This window comes from Sinocyclocheilus grahami, unplaced genomic scaffold (assembly GCF_001515645.1).
Source record: "Sinocyclocheilus grahami isolate Dianchi unplaced genomic scaffold, SAMN03320097.WGS_v1.1 scaffold215.1, whole genome shotgun sequence".
In the NCBI taxonomy this organism is placed as follows: Eukaryota; Metazoa; Chordata; class Actinopteri; order Cypriniformes; family Cyprinidae; genus Sinocyclocheilus; species Sinocyclocheilus grahami.
The window spans coordinates 1,686,634-1,712,391 of NW_015505394.1; the positions used below are offsets into that span (position 1 = coordinate 1,686,634).

At 36.9% G+C, this 25,758-nt stretch overlaps 1 protein-coding gene across 1 annotated transcript in view; it reads left to right on the plus strand.

Moving 5' to 3' along the window:
• The first annotated feature begins 218 nt into the window (after window positions 1–218).
• Window positions 219–25,758, plus strand: part of LOC107596199 (relaxin receptor 2-like) — a 48,806-nt gene continuing 23,266 nt past the window's right edge. Inside the window, exons 1-13 of the mRNA XM_016286879.1 lie at window positions 219–249; window positions 4,752–4,880; window positions 5,076–5,147; window positions 13,712–13,817; window positions 14,092–14,163; window positions 15,975–16,046; window positions 16,655–16,726; window positions 17,160–17,231; window positions 18,208–18,282; window positions 20,478–20,549; window positions 21,779–21,850; window positions 22,644–22,715; window positions 22,996–23,067. Of these exons, the coding sequence (XP_016142365.1) occupies window positions 219–249; window positions 4,752–4,880; window positions 5,076–5,147; window positions 13,712–13,817; window positions 14,092–14,163; window positions 15,975–16,046; window positions 16,655–16,726; window positions 17,160–17,231; window positions 18,208–18,282; window positions 20,478–20,549; window positions 21,779–21,850; window positions 22,644–22,715; window positions 22,996–23,067 (989 nt within the window). The remainder of the gene's footprint in view (window positions 250–4,751; window positions 4,881–5,075; window positions 5,148–13,711; window positions 13,818–14,091; window positions 14,164–15,974; window positions 16,047–16,654; window positions 16,727–17,159; window positions 17,232–18,207; window positions 18,283–20,477; window positions 20,550–21,778; window positions 21,851–22,643; window positions 22,716–22,995; window positions 23,068–25,758) is intronic.

A 25,758-nucleotide genomic window follows, 5' to 3' on the forward strand; every position in this document is an offset into this window, starting at 1 on the left:
TTCTTCTCTTATCTGGCACTTTTGTGAAGGGATAGTCGGCAGAAATGACTTGCACATATGCAGTTTAATTTAAGTTTTATTGTGTGTAAAGGAGTGTTTGATTATCTGATACAGTATGTGCGTCCTGTGAGTGTGAGATTTCCATGTAGCTTTTATAGATATACTGTAATTGTTTGGTCTTTTTATCATTATGAGATACTCAACCTGTTTTAGATCAGATGGTGGACCTAAAAGTATCTCCTAAGACAGGTGGAAAATGTGTGTGTGTGTGTGTGTGAGAGAGAGAGAGAGAGGTGGTGTTGAATTATTGAGGAGAAGTCGGAAGATTGATGGACACAGACACACACATGCAAGAACACACACTCTGTGCAAAATTCCCCAAGGAGTTTGGAAAGCAACACCATATTTATTCACCTGTCAAGAGATTCTCACATTTTTATACTCTGTGATATGACCTGTGGCATCTCTCGTGATCCATAATCTATAGTGTTTTGGGTCATGGACAGAAACAAGTATTAAATCAAGATTTCAGTATTCCCTCAAGGACTGGAGGACATTCAGTATGCATCCTTCTATGATACTCTCACCTCATGCATGGTTGATGAGATCCTTCTATTGGCTTGCAGTGTTTTGTTCTGTTTATCAAAATTACTCTAATTTATGCCAGAGGGTTGGTATGTATATCTACAGTACCATCTATCAGTTTTAGTTATCAACTGATTTAATTTACCTCTGCTATCATCAAATAATCACTTAAAGTTAAATCTTTAAAGCAATAAAAATGTAATGACACTGTTAAATGCAATTTTAAGCAAATCTTAAAATAAATATCTATACTTTACATTACAATGTTGTGATGCCTAAATTCACTAGTAGCACTTCAAATTATTTTATTTTTTTTACATTTATTTAGAGAAAATACAATTTTAATATTGGTTATCAGTCATAACATGAAAATGACTGTCAGTGTATTTATATTGGCCAGAATTTGAATATCGGTTTAGCCCTAGGGTATATGTGTATGCATGGTTATCTTGTTCATTTTTCTTTTTGAAAGATTACACAGATGTTAATCAATGTTAAGTACATCTTTAGATGTTTCACTTTTTCCTTGGGGTTTTCATGACCTTTTAAAACAATTAATCAGTTGGGCAGTCTCTCCTTTGAGAACAGCAACTTATTTTCTTTGGTATTTAGAATTCTTGTCTGATGAGGTTATTTCTTATACCCGTCTCCAGAAGAGCACACTCTGAATTTATGTTTGTATTTTGAAGAACGTTTTTTAATGGTAGCTAACTTTAAATTACTTCATAACAGAATTAGTTAGCCTTGAAGGTAGGACGAATTCTTAATAGATGTTGAAGGTATAGGAAGATGCAGTGTGTGTCCATGAGCAGAATGTGGTCGTTTGAAAATATTCTCATGCATACAATTAAATAGCAAAAGAAACTGATGACGAAACCGTTTCCTGGTTGAACTCAGCCTCAACCCAGAAATACGCTGAATTGAGCAATGAAAAGAAAGAAAGAAACATTGATGACTTAAAGCAATTCTGTTAAAAGAGATGAATGGAACTATAAAGCTGCTAAATAGCAGCAAAAGGAAGTGCTACAACTCACTCAAGGTTCACATGCGTGAGTATGATTTTCAATAAAGACTTTTTAAAATAATACATGACAGTGTCAAAAAAAGATGACATATCACCCGACATATCAATAAAAATATTCCCTAGAAGAATGGATTTAGGATTCCCAATTTTTTAAGGAACCCAAAATGCATGTGTGCTATTTATAAAACAACTTTTCCAGTTCTGAGAAAGCATTTTTTAAATATTTGTATTTAACAATAGGTAGGCCAGCTAGAATGAATGGGTAACACTTTACAATAAGGTTCATTAGTTAACATTAGTTAACTACTTTAGTTAACATGAACTAAGCATGAACAATACTTCTACAGCATTTATTAATCTTAGTTAATGTTAATTTCAACAGTTACTACTGCATTATTAAAATCAAAGTTTGTGCTTGTTAACATTAGTTAATGCGCTGTGAATTAACATGAACTAACTATGAACAACTTTATTTTCATTAACTAACATTAACAAAGATTAATAAAAAAACTGTAATAAATGTATTTTTCATTGTTTGTTCATGTTAGTTAATACATTAACATTAACTAATGGAACCTTATTGTAAAGTGTTACCAATGAATGTGATGTCCAATCTATCAGCTTAAACATATCAGCCTACTTTATTTACTTTTTTTTTTTTTACACTGATACAATAGCATTTTAAAGTCACCTTGAAGCCAATATTTGATGTATGGACACTCACAAAAAAAGAGCTAAAGTTGTACCTTTATGAGTACAACATAGATTTACACTGGGGCAATAAACTCAAAGGGACATCTTTTTACTTCATTTACTTCTGAACGGTTCATACTAGCACCTATTGGGTATACATACTCTAAGGTCATATGAATAAGGCCATATGAACATTTTAGTGGTAGATATAGGTACAAAGTTGTCTCTTTAAGGATACTGCCCCCGTGACAAACTGGTTTTCCCACATTTTTTATGACTGTGGGTCTAAACAGTTGCACTGAATTAAATTTATCTCCCTTAAGTTGATAAAAAGAAAGAAATCCAACTTTATGTGTGACTCTGAAACTGAAAGGTGTGTTTGCCACTTCATATATTTAGGTATGCCAAGTAGTTCTAAAATATTTTATTGAAATTGTAAATATAAAATATTGAAATAATCTTTATTCTATAGTTTTGTCCAGTAAATTACAAACAACTGGAAAAGTCATGTAACTAATTTACAAATTAGGGGGGTTGGCTTCTAATATTGTTGTGGACAGTGGGGTGGGGGCCTTGGAGCCAAAAATGTTGAGAACCACTTCTTTAAAAGTTTTTTTTTCTTTTTTAAATAATAAAATCACATTTAATCCATAACTTTATAACATTTTTCATTATTAAATGCTCGCAAATTAAATAACAGTAAGTAAAAGAATTGTCTGATGTACAGTAATACAGACAAAGTCATGTATTGGCTAAAGCTAATATTATCCTCCAGCTGTCTCACACAGTTTTTTAACAGAAATATTCCAAATAAACCTGACGCGCCCATCGCTGCTTAATCTCCCAGTGGTATCAATGGGAAATTTTCCTCAGTCCAAATGCAAAAAAACCCATATTTAGGTATGCCAAGTAGTTCTAAAATATTTTATTGAAATTGTAAATATAAAATATTGAAATAATCTTTATTCTATAGTTTTGTCCAGTAAATTACAAACAACTGGAAAAGTCATGTAACTAATTTACAAATTAGGGGGGTTGGCTTCTAATATTGTTGTGGACAGTGGGGTGGGGGCCTTGGAGCCAAAAATGTTGAGAACCACTTCTTTAAAAGTTTTTTTTTTCTTTTTTAAATAATAAAATCACATTTAATCCATAACTTTATAACATTTTTCATTATTAAATGCTCGCAAATTAAATAACAGTAAGTAAAAGAATTGTCTGATGTACAGTAATACAGACAAAGTCATGTATTGACTAAAGCTAATATTATCCTCCAGCTGTCTCACACAGTTTTTTAACAGAAATATTCCAAATAAACCTGACGCGCCCATCGCTGCTTAATCTCCCAGTGGTATCAATGGGAAATTTTCCTCAGTCCAAATGCAAAAAAAAAACAAGAAACCTGTCTGGGTACACTGCCGAGGGAGAGCTTTTACTTTAAGAGCTTTATAGAAATAATAAATTATTCTAGTTCAAGAACCTTTACATTTTATTTTCAATATACTGTAATCCTGGCTGGTAGACTTTCAGTTGTGCTACTTTAATATGATCTTTTATTGGAAGCAGCAGATACCACTGGTTTGAAGCCTGTTCATTGGCAGGGGTTGCATATCTGAGGTTTGAATGTAAGGATTTCAATATCACATATTGAAAATTGATTACAAGATAAGATTTCATGCTTGTTCAGAACCTTACTTTTTCAGGGTGTTGCATCATAGCTGCAGTGTGCTGTGACGTCATCAGTCTGAGACATACGCTGTGATGCTGTCATGAGGCTGAGAGGTCACGCGAGTGGTGGCAGGGTTACCACAAACCAACCAAAGTCTTCCATCAGTCACGTGACCTACCTGCATCATGAACTCTGACCTCCAGAAGTGCACCAAAAGGGACGACAACAACATTCGCACACATTTCAGTTGGACAGCGGTACTACACACAAAAGCATCAAATACACTGGAACAATCAGAAATGTTTTGGCTGGGATTTTCACTTTTTTAACTCTTATCTTTTAAACGTGTATACTTATGTGTCACTTATATAACGCATCCACAAAAGCAAAAAAAGAGACTTAGAAGGTGAGGCTTAGAAACCAAACAAACTGAATGTTCATTGCTGCAAAAGAGGGAAGATTTAAACGTAAATACAAGGACAGAGATTCATTCAGTGTAATTTGATGGATGAATCAGTTTTGCTGGTTGATTGATGTGAGTCAGAACTGTTTGAGATGCGGCTCTCAGCTGGATTTTATTAACTCTGGAAGACATTTTCACAAACTTCCATGGTAATTGTATTTATTTATGAGTTATTCTGGGCTTTTTATGCTGCTTTGCTTTACTTTCCTGACAGGAATAAAAATGTACCTCCTTTAACAGTCAAAACCTGAAGCCATGTCTGAGCAGGCTTCGGCATTACCTTGTTTATGTCAATGGATGTGTTTGTGTGTATGTAGATTCTTCAGGTTCTGATATGTGTCCGTTGGGTCAGTTTCCGTGTGGGAATCTGTCAGTGTGTTTGCCTCAACCACAGCACTGCAACGGGCAGCAGGATTGTCCTAATGGAGCAGACGAAGAGAACTGCGGTAAGACTATGGGCAAGAATGCACAAAGACACAAACAATAGATTCTATGCAAATGCATGCTCAAACACACACTAAAATGCAAGTGTGCAGACATTTCAACATTATATTGCCATACACACACACACACGTATATAGAAATATGAATTTTCCAATTACATAAATGACAAAATCAGAATATGTGTGTGTGTGTTGTAGTGGATAACAGTGGTTGGCCCCATCTGTTTGATGCCTTCATGAAAACAAGGGTCCAGGAATCGAAAGAGTGCAGTAAGTATTCTCATTTGTCCTCCATCTTTTCCTCTTTTGCTGGTTCTTCGTTTGAATTTCGTCTGAATTGCTTTGAATGTATTTGTGAACTGTTTACAGGATAAACATGCACAAAGACAACATATATATACGATTATCAAAGGCTAATTATGTTGTGTTGAATCCTGCAGCACAATATGAGTGCTGTGAGGTGTGAGTGTGGCTTTCTGTTCACAGTTATCATTTGTTTTCTAAGCTTTATTTACCAGTACAGGGCTTTCAAAAATACTCCTCTTAGAAAAGATTGGTGTAAACCCATGAATGTGAGATGGGTTTAATACTCAACAGCTTTCTGTTCGATGGAACCGATCCTTTGAATGTTATCACTGGGTTTTATCAATAGATGTTATAAATTGATTCGATCAGCATGTGTTACCGTGTAGTTTTATCAATGGGTGTTATTTGGTATTAGATATTAGTTTTTCCCCCCCTTTATTGAACAGAACAGTCAAAAATAAAAAAGAACATAATGTGCACTTTATTTGAAGTCATATTTTATTGAGCTGTTTGAAAAAGCATTTTGATTCCCTTTAGGACTGTTGTGAAATTCTAAATGTATGCTTTTATTCCTTTTTTCCTTTTGCTCATATTTTAAATTTGTTGAAATTTCTTTCTAAAACAAAATTATATGACACTTCTCAATTGATGGAACATAGAAATATGCCTCTTACAGCACAGCTTCAAGAACTCATTGAGTTGTTTGTCCCTCTTTCATCTTTGAGTGCCAGAAAGAAGGACACGGACAGGCATTGTGTTTAGTTTGGTGAATATATTGGACACGCTTCTTTGTCTCACTTCTATAGATCAATTTGTTTTCAAAAACTGCAAAACAACAAACTGTTTTAAACTCTGCAGCAAACCAATCTGTCACACTTCTGATTTGATTATAAAAACTTCTAAGCAAATTGGCCTAAATGAAAAACTCACCAAGAGAAGATACATTTGCCTGGATGAAAGGGTGGGAAGGAAAAGAAGGAGAATGAAATTTAAACTTGACATCTGACAAAATATTATTTAATGAGTTTTGCTGACTACAATAAACTGCAGAGGGACAGTGAAAAAATAAAAACATGTTCAACAGAACTACAATATAAAGTTAACTGCAACTAAAGCTAATGGAAACGAGGCAAGCTTCAATTTTAGCTAAATGTTTCATTGTCCCTATAACTGTGCAGTTGAAATGTACTGTACAAGTATATGACTTTGTGCATCAGTAATGGCTTTTTGATGTATGTAAATATATACGTATGTTAATATAGGCCAAGCTTAAAATGCACACAAGGTCATGGATGTTTGCCATCTTTGCTCCATTGAGAGTTAGGATCATATATGAGCCGTGTGTGTATGAGCAGAGGGCAAAAGTGATGACTTGTATTCCGTGAAGACTTGCTGCAGCTCTTTGCAAAAAGCAAATACTCATCTTGAGTATCCTGTGTTAATGCAAGAGGTGTTACTGCAGTGTAGTGTATGGAAAAGGACAGGGCCCTAGGGTAGAAGAGCGAGGTTCAGGTTGTTTTATTCTAGGAGCAATGCACAAGTTTTGCTTGGGGACAGTTATCTTGGAGTCTGATGATCCGACACGCTCTCTCAACAGACTGCAAACAGATTGGGCTAAATGAAGTCACCAGGAAGGTCATACATACTGATTTGTGCTTTTGTGTTTACGCCAGCTCCATTATGGATGAGAATCAAAACATTTCTGCAAAACTTTCTTGCCTAAAACTCAATCTTACTTTCTGTTGACCAAGTGAAACCATTTAACTGAAAGGTTCTTAGCCCACCTATAAGATGTATGAAGTTAGCAAAGCGTTTGCTTTCTGTCTAGCTCTCAGCTTCCACCAATTACTTTTGGCTGGCAAGAGGGCTGGTGCAGTGTTAATAGACTGACCTTAGTGGCACAAACTCAGATTCAGATCATTTGAACATTATTACCCAGCAGTACCAGGAGTGAGAGAAAAACTAGAAGAAAGCTTTTAGCGATCGATAGGAGAAAAGGGTGATTCCAAGGGAAATATACGTATTATTAGTTTGGTGCCTGCCCTCTACCATTACCTATCACTGAAGATACCAGCAGGGCTCTTAAAGACAACACAGACAACTAATTTAATTGTGTAGAACAAATGTGTCAAACCCAGCTCCTGGAGCAGGGCCACTGTCCTGCACAGTTTAGCTCCAACCATAATTAAACACACCTGATCCAGCCAATCAAAGTCTTTGGGTGTGCTAGGCTGCGTTCCAGTTCACTTTTAGACAAGCACTTGCAAACTTCCCTAAGCACTTACCCTCAGGGGAATCCCCACCGCCATTTTGAAGTGCGTTCTACTTCGTTAAGTGGACCAGGGAAGTTTACATGGACATACCCTCGACCCCTCGATTTTGACCGAGGGAGCGAGTCTGCTTCATATGCACACTTCAGGCCACTCGATAGACCACAATGCAACACGACTATGACGTCATCGCAGATCGCGTTTAATTTATCCCCACCCCAAACAACTCTATAATATATTAATGATTTTTTTAAACATTTATAACAGCCCAAGCATATCTATGTACATATAGAATGCTGCACCAAACAAATTCGTAAGGGGAAACATGTAAACAATAAACCAACTCCATAGCGGATTCTAAGTGATCAAGTGCTTAGGTTGTTCCAGTTCAGCACATTCCAAGGGTTCCGCCAGAAGTGGGCACTCATGCAACGTAATCAATGACGTACATCCGAGTAAATGAGATGGAGGGAAGTTTGCGAGTGAAGGGCATAAAAAAAATGGACTGGAACGCAGCCCTAGAAACTTCCGGGCAGGTGTGTCGGAGTTGGTTGGAGCTAAACTCAGGAGCTGAGTTTGACACGTGTCCTAGAAAAGTGAGCTCCTAAATATGACAGTTTCCCTGCAAGGACCCCGTTACTACAATACAAGCAGCTACTATCTATATTTTTTATATAATAAAGACTCAAAAAACAAAAAAAAAACATATAACTTGGGAAATTACCAACCTTTTTTTATTTATTTCATTCTTGTAATTTTATTTTATTTAAAAAAAATTACATTTAACATTTACATTTTAATACCATTTTTCTTTTAATTTTTCAGCAGACCCGTTTGAAAACCCCTTGTTAATACAGCCATTCAGTAGTACAGCAAAACTGTCACATACTGTAGGTGGATAGCAGATTGGACCTGTCAGAGGCAGTCTTTCTAACTGCAGATGTTATGCAGCACTTAACGGGGTCTCCCCCTTGTTATGCATGTCTCTCCAGAGCTTTGGGCTTAATGGCAAGCGATAGACTGCTGCTGCTTTGCTTGTCCTATGTGGGCTGAGAGGAGCTCCCAGGGGTGTGATATTGCTCACAACCACTGATCTATATATGTTCTCTATTATAGATCAGTGCTCACAACACTAAAACTGTAAAACCTTGGTGGAAACAAGGCAGATGTAGATGATGGGAGTCTCATCCACAAGAGTTCTGTAGAGGTTGATCATGGTGGTACAGCTTATTTTAAGTGTACTCTCCGATTAATATTAAAACAAGGGTTCAGTTTATTGTTTTTTTTGTTACATTCTTTTTGCTGAATGATTTGTATTTTAAGGTATTCTGAAGCATAAGTGACTGAAAAAAAACTTTTTATTTTATGTTTTAACCGCAGATGGCGATAGAGAAACCAAAGTTCTGTAGTGCAGCTTTCATTGAAAACCACTCTATATTTAAGCCTCTATCTCTGTCTCATGTGTTCTACATGCAGATTGATTTCCAATAGCTGATACACAGCCAATGCATGTTTCTTTAAAACCAAATACAGACAAATAGCACTGTTTAAACTGATCAATGGCAAATACTGTGGTCTTCTTGCCATTCAATGTTATAGCACTCCACAGTTAAGGTGATTGCCTTACTCTCATGGCATTCCAAACCTGTAAGACTTTGTTTCTTCTGCAGAACACAACATTTAAAAATATATTTAAAAGAATGTTTCAGTGTTAGATGACAGTGAAAGTCAGTGAGGTGAGGTTCAAAGGTTTGAGTGAGTAAATCACGACAACTTTTTTCTGAGCAAATATATGTAATTATTGCAATAATATATTCACATTCTAGCAATCACCCTCAATACATTTGATCATATCTGAACCTTAATAAATGTCATAAGTAGAGATAGAGATAGGGGTTGACAATAAAGAATGGTGGAAATGTTCAGGTTGTGGCCGCCAAAATATTCTCAGTCTAAGCCAGTTTTATGATCTTTTTTTATTCTTTGCAGGGCAGTTCGAAAAAAGAAAACAGCTATTTATAGTAGCACAATGTTGCAGACAATATATACACACGGGACAACATATACAGTATAGACTATACAGATTAGACAAAGCAGCTAATGTAACATCTGTAATGATGATAAAGCAAATCAGTACAGTAAGTGTCACAATTTTGAGGTTGAGGAAGATCGTTGAGGTAGATTATTAACTATTAAATGGTTTATGGTATAAATGATGCAAGGTATGTGCAATATATGAAGTCTGTGCAGGCATGGCATGCAGGGTCGTTGAATTCTGACTGCCTGTGGAAAGAAAATGCTCCCATAGATGTTCCTTAGCTTCAGGTCTGACAGATAAATGGTGTCCTTCCCTATGGTGGAAAACAGGTCACAGTGATGTACTGGCCAGTTTTTAGTATCCGCTACAAGGCTTTCCTGTCAGCACCAAAACAACTTCCATAGGCCAGATAGTGAGTTGGTCAGAACACTCTCTGTACAAGCCTTGAGGAGCACCAGTGGGGCGAAAAGTTTATGTGTGGAGTTTGTGGATTAGGGTCTGAGGTAAGACTATGTTGAAAGGTGAATTGAAATAGGGGTCTTTATTTTCCAGGTGACTGAGTGTGAGATGAATAGTGGTTGTTATGGCATGGGGTTGAGCTGTTATAGGCATTCTAGTGAGGGTTCAGAGTAGCTGGGATGGAGGCTTTAAAGGGGTGGTTCACTGGGTTTTTTCTAGGCTTGATTGTGTTTATGGGGTGCAGTCTAACATGTGTTAATGCTTTGTTTTTTTAAAAACGCATTATTTTTCACATAATTTACCTTTATTCCACACCGCTATGTCACTTTTCTGAGAAACACGCTGATAATTTCCTTCTTTTATGAAGCCCCGCCCTCAGAAATAGGCGATGGGCTCTGATTGGTTAGCTAGCCCAGTGTGTTGTGATTGGCTAAACCGATTCTAGTGCGCGTCTAAACATCCCGTCCCTCACCTCGGCGGCATGTGCTCCGGTTGTATTGTATCAGTTTGAGCCCGATTGAGAAGCAGAGGATATTATTGAAGAGGATCGTGCAGAACCTGTGCAAGCACGGCTTTTAATGGTAGGCCTATGTTTTTTGTTTGTTGTTGTCTCATACTTTTAGATACGCTGTTATTTGTAAATGCTACTGCTGATGTTAGCTTTTAATAAACAGTTTTATCCTGATTAAAGCTTTATTACAGTACGGCAACTGCAATGTCCATGTTTAAAGCTTCTCATAGCTATGTGAAAATAAGTGTATAATTGTAACAGTTCATTGTTATAGCTGAGCTGAGTGAGAGAGATAGAGAGAGAGAGATGCAGAGCGTGTGCAGAGCAGGAGGACGTGAGGAATAGTATTAAGAACCGCTGCTTTAGAACATTGATTTTGAAACTTGTGAATCCATTAGAATCGTTAGAAGACAGAATCACGATTCATATATGAATAGATTTTTACGTGCACCTCTAGTTTTCTTTTCCTCTTCTCTAAAGCAGCGCAGCATGGCCTCGCCCCCTTTGCTGCCTTTTCCCAAGGGCGGGGTTTATCTGGGTTTGTGATGTCATGAACCCGGGAAGTAACTTGTTGTAGTCCCTATGAGCCGTTTTTGTAGGCATTAAACTGCCAGAATTTTAAAAGACGACATCTCCGTTTACATTGAACTTTCAGCTTCGTAACTTTGCAGATATTGTTTATGCTCAAACAGCAACATTACACACTAACTAACGTTAAAAAAGTGAAATCGCAATGAACCACCCCTTTAATGTATGCCGTGACCTGCCGCTCAAAGCAGTTCATAGCAATGGAAGTGAGTGCCACAGGGGAGTATTCATTCAGGAAACTTTCACTGGAATAATGATGGTAGATTTGAAACAGGTTGAGGGCATTGGAAGAGGAAGTACACAAATCATGTACCTGAAAAGTACAGACACCCTAACACAGTATACTCAAGTATAAATGTCTGTTTACAATAAGTACATTCAAAAGTTTATTCAAGACTTTGTACATTGTACAAGTACTTGTTTATAAGGACTACTGTTTAGTTAGTCGATATGCTCCATCTTCCTGCTCAAAATACATGTAAATGCGTCTATCTGAAGGCAAATGTTGGCGATGCAGATACAGCTCAGATCTACATTATTATGAATTATTATGAGTCAGTACCACTGATATATATATATATATATATATATATATATATATATATATATATATATATATGATCTATTATAGATCAGTGGTCAGCAGCACACACTTGAACTCTAAAAACATTTTACTTCTGTTTTTTGTCCAAACAGCAATTTGTTCAATTGAGATTCGCCCCAACAGGATCATTGAATCAGTTGTTAACTGCTGCATTCAGATCAATTAAATTCACTGATGAATCATTAAATGCGATTTGTGAATCCATCCAATCAATTCATTAAAAAAGAATGCTTAATTTGTGAATTGGACATTGCTTTCGCATCTTGGAGTGGGTCATAATTTCTTCAGTTCTGAGTAACAGTGTTTTATTCAAATGTTACCGAAGATATTAGTTTATACTTTGGAATGTAGTAACTTATTATGCTCTTTTCAGTCCCAAACAAACACTTACCAGTACTAAATAAAAAAAACCACAGGAAATAATGCTTTTCCTGACTGTTGAGGTTAGGTGAGACAGACCCAGTTGTCTCAGAGCCTGAATGTGTCGGAAAGTGATTGTTCCAGTCTCACTGGAGGATTAAGCTGTAGATGTCTCAAATGTGTTGAGTGGGTTGAAAGAGCTGAAACTACCTTCTGTGTCAAAACTCTATGAGCCATAATGCACAAACAATATGTGGGAAGACCAACTGTAACAGTGTTTTTGTAATGAATGTTTCAAAATTCTGAACCATATTTAACAGATTTCTCTGTTTCTTTTCTTTGCCACATTGATATTGTGTGTTTTTGATGAGATGTGTAATTTTCTTTATTTCTAACTTATCTTTTTTTTTTACTTCTCTGATGATTTTTAAGGCTTACAAATCAAAAGTGGTTGTGTTCTGAATTTCTTTTACAGAATAAAGAAAAAGTGACCGTTTAACAAGAATAAAAAGTTATGAACTTAAGAATACAGCTGGAGCAGTTAAATACATTAATGAGAAACGGGAAAGAGTTTGTGGTATGACAGGACACTTTCCACAGTCTGAAACTACCTTCTGTGTCAAAACTCTATGAGCCATAATGCACAAACAATATGTGGGAAGACCAACTGTAACAGTGTTTTTGTAATGAATGTTTCAAAATTCTGAACCATATTTAACAGATTTCTCTGTTTCTTTTCTTTGCCACATTGATATTGTGTGTTTTTGATGAGATGTGTAATTTTCTTTATTTCTAACTTATCTTTTTTTTTTACTTCTCTGATGATTTTTAAGGCTTACAAATCAAAAGTGGTTGTGTTCTGAATTTCTTTTACAGAATAAAGAAAAAGTGACCGTTTAACAAGAATAAAAAGTTATGAACTTAACAAGAATACAGCTGGAGCAGTTAAATACATTAATGAGAAACGGGAAAGAGTTTGTGGTATGACAGGACACTTTCCACAGTAAATGGAGATTTAACATTTAAATCATTCTCTCTCTCTCTCTCTCTCTCTGTTTTGTTTTCAATTTCTCTCTCTGATTTCAGCTTAACATCAATAAACATTGTTTATTCAATTTAACTGGTGCAAGCACGAAACATAGCAGTTTATTTAACTAAGAAACAAAAGCTTTCAGATGGTCATGGTTGTGATGCCCTGCTGGTTTTAAATGGATTGAGCAATGTATGAAAAGAACGGAAGTACAGAATGTATACACTAATGGGAAACACAAAAGGGGTTTGAGAGGTTTTGAGACAAAAGCGTGTTTTGTCATGTTAATGGCAGGAGTTTATCTTTTTGGGAAGTCATAAGGTAATCTGTCTCTGCCTCTTTCATACATTCTGTCTTTATCAAATGATTTCTGAAGTCAATACTCATTAGCACAGACCCTGTAGATGAAACATTATAGCTTGTCTCATAATAACAGATACACACACACACACACACACATATTCAATCAATGAATTCTAATTGCACACTTAGTACCTTTACAAGTACACATTACCATTCTTATCTAAAACAAAATGAAATTGCCTAGCCAACCATATTCATTATTTATATGGAAACTCTTGCTTGTCAAATACCATTCACCATTTATTTTCAATGAGCAATGTTCCTGTGGGATTTCTAATGGCCTGTTTCTGTCTCTTTGTTTTCAGTGTTAGATGTCTATCCAGATGTGTGTCATTGTGAGGGTCGGAAGGTGAACTGTAATGGCAAAAACCTCATCCATGTACCTGCTGTATCCTCTAATGTAACTGCACTGTAAGTATAACAGAGAGCAAGAGACCTTCACCTCCATTATTCATAAAAGTAGGACTCTGACTTTGACTCAGGTTTACTGGTTTTAGAGGGGTTTTAGGTACTCGTCAGTCTGCCAGACTAACTGGCTGACCAGTGGAACCCACTAGGACCAGTAACCCACCTTAGGCTGGTTGCAATTGTTTTTGTTTTTTTAATCAACAGGGAACAAGACACTAATCACTATATTTGTTTTCCGAATGTAATAGCTGCTATTTTCCTCCCACACTTCCTTCAGGGAGCTGAACAGTAACAAGATCGAATCTCTCTCTCGTGATCTGTTCATCCGCTATAGACACCTGGAGAGACTGTGAGTGACACTTCATCCTTTCATCTCATCTTTTCCTCCCCTAATCCTTCTCTCTGTTATCTCTTCTAAGCTTAAATGTCTAAGTCTCCTTGCCTTGAGCTCTAGTCATGATTTATAAATGATGATTAGCAACCGCTTTGCAATGATTAGTTTTTACTTTTCTCTGAAATAGCAATCAGAGAGGTTTCAGAATATGTGAGTGTGTATGTTTTAAGGGATCAAAACAACAATATCAAACATGTTTGATATCCTCAGACTGGATGGAATGGAATCATAGTCTAGAGCTAAAAAACTGGAGTCTGTGACCATCAAACACTACGCGATTTTCTATGGAATCTGTTAAACATCGTATAGTGTATTCCAGGCTTCACAAATTGGCCAGTTGGACTGAAACTGTAAGAATGTCTCTCCCTGGTGTTAGCAAAACAAGCTATTCAAATTGAAGAGATTTAAATAATAGGCCTATATATAATATTTTAATGAATTTTGCCTCAGTAGGAAATCTGCATCAGATTTGATGGCAAATGATGGCAGAATATTGCAAATACTGGTTCCTCATATTAGCCATCCAACCAAAAACAAATATATTAGGAATAAAATCATGATATTTCTAGTTTGTATATTGTATTTGTATATTATGCTGCAAATGGTGCGATGGCATTTACCTAAATGAGCCTAATGTAGCAGTGATATGGGAAAATACAAAAATGCTAAATATCGTTTACATGGCCAACTATTCCCTTGAGCTACCATTCTTCTCACTCCTCCCCATCTCTTCTTCATTTGTCACTAAGTGCAGTGGAGGTTTTAAAACTCAACTTCCTTTGTAGAGTTCAGACAGGATGACATTTTTATTGCCCATCAAAGTTCAACTCTGTAGCACTCAGTATAGCCAGACAACATTTACTCTTAGACAGCTGAAGCCCTCACAAGACATCTCATCAATTAATCATAATAAATGACGGACATTGCTTGGAAAACTTCATGATTAAGACAACCATCATACGTTCATGGTTTGGTGTAAATAAACAAACAAGCAAAAAATTATCTTTGAAAGGTTTAAATAGTTTTGTTACCACAGCAACTACAAATTAATTGCAGTATGTTTTGCTTTTAATCTGCATGCCAGTTCTGTCAGTTCATTGTGTAAGCATGGTTTTGTTTAATAACTGATATGCTATTTTAAGGGAATTATTTGTTTCCATTAAAGGGCTTATAAGTTTACTGATATGTACACTACTATTCAAAAGTCTGGGGTTATGCTCACTAAGGCGTCATTAATTTAATCAAAAAGTTGTGCTAATATGCTGATTTAGTGCTCAGGAAATATTTCTTTTTGAAAACAGCTGTGCTATTTAATTTGATCAAATAAAGTCTCTGATGATCAGCGTTTAATTTAAATAAAAATATTTTATAATTATACAAATTAAATCTTTTGTCATTATAAATATCTTTGTTACCGTCAAAATAAATAAATAAAATAAACTTGCAGTAATAACTGGCTGACTGAACATTAAATCAATTATTTCATAATTACTTAGCAATTAAATAAATAAATGGAATATTGATTTAAGTAGATTTTTTTTTATTATGTGAGAAGAACCATGAAACTTGCACACTGTTGGGTGCCAGGCACATGGCAACCAATTATACATTATGCAAAAAAAAAATTATACAAAAATATTTGACCGCACGATGCTGCGATTGACTATTCATTTCTTTAGGGGCAAAACTTTTTTAATGAGGCGAAAAATACACAGTGCGCCTAGAGCGACAACTCAAACTGCAGTGAATATTCTCTCTCTCCACAGACATTTGGAAAGTAACAGTATAGAAATGATCTCCAAGAGGGCATTTTCAGGATTGATCTCTTTGCGTAAACTGTGAGTAGTGTGTAAATGAGCGGAATGACTGTGTGTGTGATTGCACATTTATATCAGTGACACATCATGTATAACATGGCATTGATCCTTCCCTGAGCTCCTGTTTAAATTATGGTGTAACTGAACATCGCTGAATATCTGTCTACGTAATTATGAGTGTCCCATCTGTTTCTTCCTATCCTAGTCAGTCTGAGCCTTTCATCATATATTCATTCATCCATGTAAAAGAAAAAGAAGGGGAAGAAGGATGTAACAATGAGGATGGTGGATTAGGCTTGATTCAGGCAGAACAGATCAGTGATCAAAGAATTAATTTTAATGCATCTTAATGCTGTTGTGTGTTTATGTATGCTTCAATCTGTACCTGGGCTCTTACTTTCGGAGGTTTGCTTCAATATATACATAACTAATCAATATTATACTTCACTAATCAGTCTCTAATGGGGGAAAGACTGAAGGAGGAAGGAGGAACAGCAGTGATGGTCATACATTAGATATTCGTTGTAATGACATGCTTAACAGAACCCATTTAAACATCAGAACCTCCATTAAAGTGGCCTTTTGTTTCTCTTTCTCATTCTGTCTCTCTCTTGATTTTTCTTTTGCAGTTTTTTGAGTCAGAATAAAATCGAGTCTCTGAAAGCAGGAATATTTAGTGACCTCTGCAGTCTGGAGTGGCTGTAAGTAGGAAAACACAGACACATACACACTCACATAGTGGATGAAATGGGATGATAGGTGCAATTTGGTTGGGAATTGCAATTTCTTTCTCTCTTCCTTTGTCTCATTCTGATTGTTTCTGTCTGTTTCATTGGCTCTTTCCCTCTCTTTCTTGCTTGTTTTTGCTCTTTTTCAATAAGACATAATTGCTGGATTGTGTTTGTCCTCTGTGAGAAAGAAAAGCAGAATTCATTTAAATGAATCTCGGGCCTTTCAGGGCTAAGATTAAGACAAGTCTGGCCTGTTCTCATTACCAAACAAAGAGCTTCAACATGCCCTCCTCAGATGACTTGGGGTGGTTATTTTCAGATGGTTCTCGGGTTACTTTTTTAAAATATATTGTAATTTGTGATAAGGATGTTCATTATTTGATGTGTGTTTGTCTGTGTGTAGGATTCTGGATGAAAACAGAATATCGTCTCTGCGTCAGAAGTCTTTTGAAGGCCTGAAATCTTTATTTTTCCTGTAAGAGTGACCTTCTAATTTACCTTGACAGATCAAATTGATGAATATATGGTATACAGTGTTGGGGGTAAAACATTACAAGTAACGTGAGTTACGTAATCAGATTACTTTTTTCAAGTAACTAGTAAAGTAATGCATTACTTTTTAATTTACAATAAAATATCTGAGTTACTTTTTCAAATAAGTAACTCCAGTTACTTTGTTTTCCCATTCATTGACTGACAACTCTCCTGTCCCCATGTTGAGAGAAATCAGGAGTAAGTGCAGAGGCGCTGTGTGAACAAAATGTTACTGTAGTTCTAGACTAAATGTCAACCTGCATTTACTCATCTCACTTGCACAAAAACAGATTCAGTATTCCTCAAAATGAATAAAAACAGTGCAATGCAAACCTGCAATAATTAAATGTATTAAATAACACAAATATATTTTATGCATTTAATCACATTTTATTAATCAATATCTTTGCTGCCGACTTTCGATGATACAATTCAGCCATATTAATAAGCAAAAATGACATATATTTTTCTTTCTTTTTGTTTCATTGCTGAAGAGTGTTGAATTTTCTTCTCCTGCATTCTGCTTCATGCAATCCAGAATGGCTGAGACGTATTCGTTTCACTTTTGGTGTGAAAGGGCCTTTACATTTGCCAAAAGTATAATTTTTTACATTAAAAACAAATTAGCAAGCCCAGCCCAAATGAGAAAAAGTAACGTAACGCATTACTTTCCATAAAAAGTAACTAAGTAATGTAATTTGTTACTTTTTTAGGGAGTAACGCAATATTGTAATGCATTACTTTTAAAAGTAACTTTCCCCAACACTGATGGTATTTGCAAAACTATTGTGCATATAGGCCTACAAGACAGGAGGATAAATAGAAAGGAGTATGCCTGTTTTTTATTTATTGTAATGTGTATTCTCTGTTGATTGTATTGTATCGCTCAACAGTATGTTTATATATGTATTTTGCAGGTCTTTATTAAATAACACTGTCGAACAGTTTCCTAAAACTTCGATTTGTCTTGAGATGCCCCGTCTCAACTGGCTGTGAGTTACGAACATAATACTTAATTGTCAGTGGATCTATGAAGTATTTGGACACATAAGAAACACTTCAACGTGTGAATTAGATAACAAAATAATCAAAGCTAATGGCATTTATTTTAAAGCTACAGCACAAGTCCACTTTTTAAAGCACTATATGTTTATAACAATAGATATACTGTTAATGAAGATACCAATGAAGATAAAAAACAGACACTTTCTGGTTGTCAAACATTAGTGGACCATGGCTCTAGTTATTGTGATGAACTATACCTGGTTACTCTGCTCAGGCATCTATGTGAACTTGAGGGGAACTGACTTTATATATCCACTAAAACGTCTCAGGTTACTTATGTAACCATGGTTCCCTGAGTAGGGAACGAGACACTGCGTCCTCTAGGGGTCGCTATGGGGAACGGTATACCCACACCACCATGCTGAGGGGAGTGCATGCCAGAACCATGGCGAGCACTAAGTACCAACTCTACCATATTGCTATGGGAGTTGCCCCTGAGACATTAGACGGCTCTCAGTGACGTTATTCCCTACGGCCAAAAGAACTTTCTCAACAGACCCCTAGTAGCAACACCCTGTTAAAGTAGGTATCCAGAGGATACATAGGAGGAGTGGTGCCCAAGGCAGAACCGGGGTTTTAAACCACTCAGAAAGAGCACGAAGCTATTGTGCGTAGCTCTTACCGTACAGGATTTTAGAAAAGTGGGCAAAGCATAACGTGCACACTTACCCCTTATGTGGATTTTAGAAAGTGGGCAAAGCATAACGGACAGTAAGATGGTCACTATGAAGCCATAGATAGAACCAACCAAACCTAATAGGTCCAGCATAGGAGACTATAATGCAGGAAATTTCCCACCTAACCTCAGTCAGGTGGAGAGATGGTGGTTACAGGGGAATTAGGAAGGTGAAGATAAGGGCAGATAAGTAAAGCCTCGCCGTGGCGCGATCCATAATTTCCAAAAGCTCATCATACGCAGGGCAGGAGGATTGGGAAGCCTCAGCTTCTTTGCCCTCCTCAGACATTTCCTGCTTTTGCACTGATGAAATAACATCATCCTCCAGCGGCTCACTCTCGTGCACAGCCGACGATCGCGAAGGGAAACCCCTATTCAAACTCATCGGCCAGATCCACCTGCGATCCCCACGAGCTCATTCCCTTCCGTGCCTCAGCAGTGGCGGGTCCTGAATCGCGGGAAGCAGATGGCTGCCCCTCTTTCCTCGAAAAGAGAGACAAACGAGAGCGGAGCTTTTTCCCTTGGAAAAAATGCTCGCAGTGCACGCCGATTGCCCCCTCGGAGGCATCGCGTGCGTGCTCTTCGCCCAAACAAATAACGCATAGATCGTGTGTGTCATCAGATGTTAAACAACGTCAACACAGATGCACACATCCTTAAACACTTTGCTAGTGCTCGCCATAATGAGATGAATAGAGATCGCTCTTACCACAGAAATGCACGCTTCAAACAAAACAGTTGAAGAGAATGATGTGTGCTCCCCGCGCCTATTTATACTATAGTCACCGGTAGTGACGTCATGGCTGTCGCCGGCCAACGGGTTGGTGTTTTTTCAATGTATGCTTCAATGTATGCTTCAGACACGGGTCACGACGAGGCGTTCCCCATAGCGACCCCTAGAGGACGCAGTTCGAAGTTCCCATGAAAGGGAACATCCAGTTGGCTAAGAATAATATCAAAAATGGCAAGAAAATTGAAGCAAGTTCTGAGAAATGTTTTGCCGTGATTTGTTTTTTGGACACTGCCTGCAATAGCAGAAGGTTTGAAAGACGTGCCTACATGTTCCTCTGGTGTAAGGAATAATGGTTTCTATCCGGCTTTCGGGCTCTTCAACTTTCCGACTTTGTTGATGGTAAAATGTGGGCAATAACTGGGTCAGTTAATTTTGGAAGTTCAAGCTATTGTTACAGCTTTGTTTCAGTAAATTATCCTTTTTTTAAATTGGGGATTAAGTTCTGAGTTCTGAGAGTTACTCTATTTTCGTATTGTAATGAGAGAACATTTGATTCCTCATAGTATGACCCCTTTCAAGTGTCCAAATATGTTTGGGGCCACTTTTGTTTGTTTTTTTCTAAACCAAAATTTTTATATTTAATAAAGAATAATGTATTTACATCACCCACTCTACACACTCCGGTGATCAGCTGAAGGTGTTTGTTTCTGCAGGGAAATGGAGGGGAATAGAATTTCATCTCTCTGGGCATCTAGTTTTAAGAACTGCTCCTCTCTTACTGTCTTGTGAGTATCCACAAACCACACATACAATGTAAACTGCAGTGAGTGTTATGGGATCCAGGGTATTTATATTATAGACTGTTTATTTGTCACAACTGAGTTTGGGAGAAGCGGACAGAAGTGGGGCTCATCTACAGCTCCTTCTGAGTCTCTCAGCTCAGCTGGAAACACTTACAAATAAATGCAGATTTAGGTTGAACTGAATAATTTAAGACCTGAGTAGATTTAAAGACATCAGAAGTGAATAAATTACAATAATGACTCATGTTTTAGATGTACATGTTGATATGCATCACAAATATCTGGTGCAGTGGTGTAAAGCTTTTGATTTGATCTGTCAGTGGCATTTGAAGGACAGTCTGTCCTGAGGGACTCACGACAGCTTCTCTCTCACTCTTCCCATGTATTTTGGTGTCTTCAACTACAGGCACTTTTATGTCCCAGAAGTTGTTTTTAATTAAAACTGACAGATTTTAATATTTAATTATTTTTTTATTTTTTTTTATTTTATTTTTGTTTTTTACAAATTTTCAGAAGTCCAATGAAAATCTACAAAACAATAATAATGGATTAAAACAAAGTAAGACTTGTGTGCAAACAGAATGTGATAATAATGCTATTGTGTATATTGATTTCACATAATCTGAGATGTGGTGGAAATTATGCTTGTTAATTCAGAAAATATGACAAATTACATAATTCTACTTTGATGCATGTATGTGGGCTTTTATTAGTTGACAAATAAACTAATGTGAGCATTCGCAACAGGCCCAAAAGTGCTTATACAATAGTTAAAGAAACATACATTTTACTGATGTGTAACCTAATCTTACATCGACACAGTGTGTTTGTTGTGATATCTGATCCAGCTCAGCCAATCTATTTCTCAATTCAAAGTGGTTTCATTTATCACGACAGGCTACATTTCTTCAAATATGTAAATATTTTAAGTCTTTTGATATGTCCAGTGCTTTTCAGACCTAATCTGGGACTGCCAGTGTGTCCTTGTGTACTTGAGCATTATTGAAAATGCTTGAGATGGTTCCTGGAAGCATGAACCAGATGGATAGTTCTTAAGTGTGATCTTCAGACTCTATTATGACCCAGAGATAGAGGCAGAGCTGATTTACATATAGATGTATATGACTTCATTCTGCAGCACTGAAGGCCTTGCTGAATTTGGGTATACGTTTGAGGTGGTGCGATTATATGTATGTCTTTTTCTGGTTTAGAGCGTTAAGGAGAAACCGCATCAGCATCATTGAGGAAGGAACATTTGCAGATATGCAAAGATTGATAGACCTGTGAGTATACACACAAACACAAGCACAAAAGTAAATGGAGTCCCTAGATTACATTTTTTGTCATCGTATTTTCAGTTCATTGCTTATAAAAAATGTGTGCACCAGAGAGAAAGAATAGATTGTACTGTATTTGTGAGTTTTTAAGAGTTAGTTCACATAGAAATCAAAATTCTGCCTCTCGTTCTCATTTACTCACCCTCATGTCATTCCAAACCTGTATTTCTTTCTTTCTTCCCTGGAACACAAAAAAGGGATGAAAAATGTTTACATGGCTCTCTCCCATAAAGCATACAGAAGTGAAAAGCAGAAAAGGGCTGATACACTCACAGCTAAGGTCGAGGCCAAGAGTAGGAGTCCATTAGGTAAGTTTTGCTCTGTCACATAAAGCTATCATATAGCTTCAGAAGACTTGGAATATAGCGCACAAGTTTCATCTATGAAGCACCATTTCTCTTAATTTGCCCTGGTCATGTGTTTTGTTGAATACATGAACATTCTTCAGCACGTCCCCTCCTGTGTTCCATGAAAGAATGAAAATCATACAGGTGTGAAAACACATAGGTTACACGTAGAGTTCACATTTTTAGGTGAACTCTCCCGTTTAGTAAATCTCTGCTGAGATTTGAAGGCAGACAGAGAAAGACAGAGACACCTGCTCAAATAATCTCAGCCTGATAAGCACAAATGGTAGAACAGAGCTTCTATTCGAAGATCTTTTAGATTTATTTAGCCTATTTCATGAATGATTAAGTTGAAAAATGATCTAATGAATTTGCTGTGACTTGATTTGCAGAGATGTGTCTATGAACCAGATTAAAGACCTGCCTCCATCTCGGTTACAGAACCTCCAGAACCTCAAACAGCTGTGAGAGCCACATTCTGCACTTTATTATTTATTTAGCAAATTGGGTTGTTTATAATCCCTTTTTCTACGCTTAAAATTTCAACCGTAATTTTATTGAGGTCCCTAAGTTGCGCAATACTTCAGTGTTACTCAATTTGTATTTGTGCTGATCTGCCCTGTGATTCATTGATTGGTTGAAAGCCTCTTCAGAAGAAGTGACAGGCCTTATGAATCACAGAAGCATAGCGCAGCGTTTATCGATATCTATTTTACTATTTGTGTGTCTGTGTGTTTGTTTCAGAAATATCTCCAACAATCCATTGGCGCATATATACGACAATCAGTTTGACAGTTTGGTGAATCTGCAGTCACTGTGAGTAAACAGAAGTAAACAGAACATAAGTTATTATATTGATGCTGTGTATTCGGGGGGATCTTGTATTTAATTGTGTGCATGATGTATGCAGAAATCTACATCATATTTACATGACCTTCATGTCCGATACATGACTGCTGGTCTCAGCAAGTGATCAAATTCAGACTGTTAATCAGAGAATAATTAAATATCACAGTGAATGAGCGCTTTATACAGACTCTGATTAGGCATTCAATTATGGTTACAAACATATTATTTTAATCTTATATGATGGGTTTAATTATAAGGATAGGGTTTCGCAATAAATGGGTAAAATTGAGGTTACTTTGTGCCTGTTTTAATAAAGAACTTGCAGGTTTAACAAGCATTCAGGTTCTGTCACTGGTCTTTGCATTTTCCACACAGTGTCTTGGAGTGAAGCAGCTCAGTGTTTTTTTCCCCACTTCTGCTGCTTGAGCTCTGTAGACCTGCACCACGTGATTTACATAAGTAGGACATATTCCTGGATCAACATCATATGTTGTTCCTGGAAATTCATTCCTTTCAGCAAGTCATAGCCCTGCTCAGAAGACATGTTTAGTGCTCAGAGGATCAGGAGACTCTTAAAAATCCTTAGGCGAAATAAAAATAAAACTAAATTAAACACTTGCTAACCTAAAGTAAGATTGGTGAGTTGTAATATAAATTAGATCTCTTCTGAAACTTTGGAGTTTTCTGAGTCATATGTGAGATTGAGGATCTCAGCCGAAAAATTGAGTAGAACATTAAACAAAGGCTCTTCATTTATTTCTGAGATATTAAATAAATCTCATTTATGATTTTCTAAGGGTGTAGAAATCTAACTTAATGGGAACCCTAACTATAATCCTAAAGTCGGACACCAGTGATTGGAAGAGGTGGAGGTACTGGTCTGCTTATCTCTAATGATTGGAAATGTATTCCTTTACCTTCTCTGGGTATTAGCAGCTCCTTTGAATCACATTCAGTCACTATTACCCACCCTTTTAAAATCCATTGTGTAGTTGTTTATCGACCCCCAGGACCACAAGGTAACTTCTTGGATGAATTAGGTGTACTGCTCTCAACCTTTTGATCTCAAGAGTCAAGTCAAGTCAAGTCACCTTTATTTATATAGCGCTTTTAACAATACAGATTCTCAGCCGAAAAATTGAGTAGAACATTAAACAAAGGCTCTTCATTTATTTCTGAGATATTAAATAAATCTCATTTATGATTTTCTAAGGGTGTAGAAATCTAACTTAATGGGAACCCTAACTATAATCCTAAAGTCGGACACCAGTGATTGGAAGAGGTGGAGGTACTGGTCTGCTTATCTCTAATGATTGGAAATGTATTCCTTTACCTTCTCTGGGTATTAGCAGCTCCTTTGAATCACATTCAGTCACTATTACCCACCCTTTTAAAATCCATTGTGTAGTTGTTTATCGACCCCCAGGACCACAAGGTAACTTCTTGGATGAATTAGGTGTACTGCTCTCAACCTTTTGATCTCAAGAGTCAAGTCAAGTCAAGTCACCTTTATTTATATAGCGCTTTTAACAATACAGATTTGTCAAAGCAACTGTACAGCATTAATTAGGAAAATAGTGTGGCAATAATGCAAATTGACAATATTAAACACTCAATTTTCAGTTAAAGGCAGTTCATCATTGAATTCAGTGATGTCATCATACAGCTCAGTTCAGTTTAAATAGTATCTGTGCAATCAAGTCGACGTTATCGCTGGAAATTAAGTATCCCCAACTAAGCAAGCCAGGCTCAGTCGGGGGGCCAGTTCTCCTCTGGCCAAGAGATTGTTAACTACGACTACTCACAAATCAGGCAACCAACTGGACCTTATTTACACACGACACTTCTCCACTGATCATGTACTGGTTACTTCACTGCACACCTCGGATCAATTCCTCCTCACTCTTAACTTCAACATGGTTCCTGACACAACACAAACCCCTCCACATGTCATCTTTCGACGTAACCTACGCTCACTCTCACCCTCCCGGCTATCTGCTATGATTTCATCTTCGCTTCCTTCCCCTAAACAGTTATCATCTCTTGATGCTAACAGTGCTACTGATACTTTCTGCTCTACTCTTACATCTTGTTTAGACACTGTCTGCTCCTTGTCTTCCAGGCCAGGCCGTACCACCCCTTCTGCCCCTTGGCTATCTGATGTTCTTCGTGAGCATCATTCTAAGTTCAGGACTGTTGAAAGGGTGTGGCGCAAATAAAAAAATACTATTGACCTTAATGTTTATCAGTCACTCCTCTCTTCCTTCTCTACTAATGTCTCCACTGCTAAAAGGACATACTATCATAACAAAATTAACAATTCGTCTAACTCTTGCATGCTCTTTAAAACATTTTCCTCCCTCCTTTGTCCTCCTCCTCCCCCTTCATCAGCTCTAACAGCTAACGACTTTGCCACGTTCTTCATTAATAAAATTAAAACCATCAGTGCACAATTTTCCACACCACAATCTGTCAAGCACATCTTACCAGCAAACACACACTCGTTCACATCCTTCTCTTCACTCCCTGAGGCAGAAGTCTCCAAACTCATCCTTTCTAATCATCCTACTACTTGTCTGCTTGATCCTATTGCATCTCATCTCCTTCAAGCCATTTCTTCTACAGTTGTACCTGCACTCACTCACATCATTAACACAT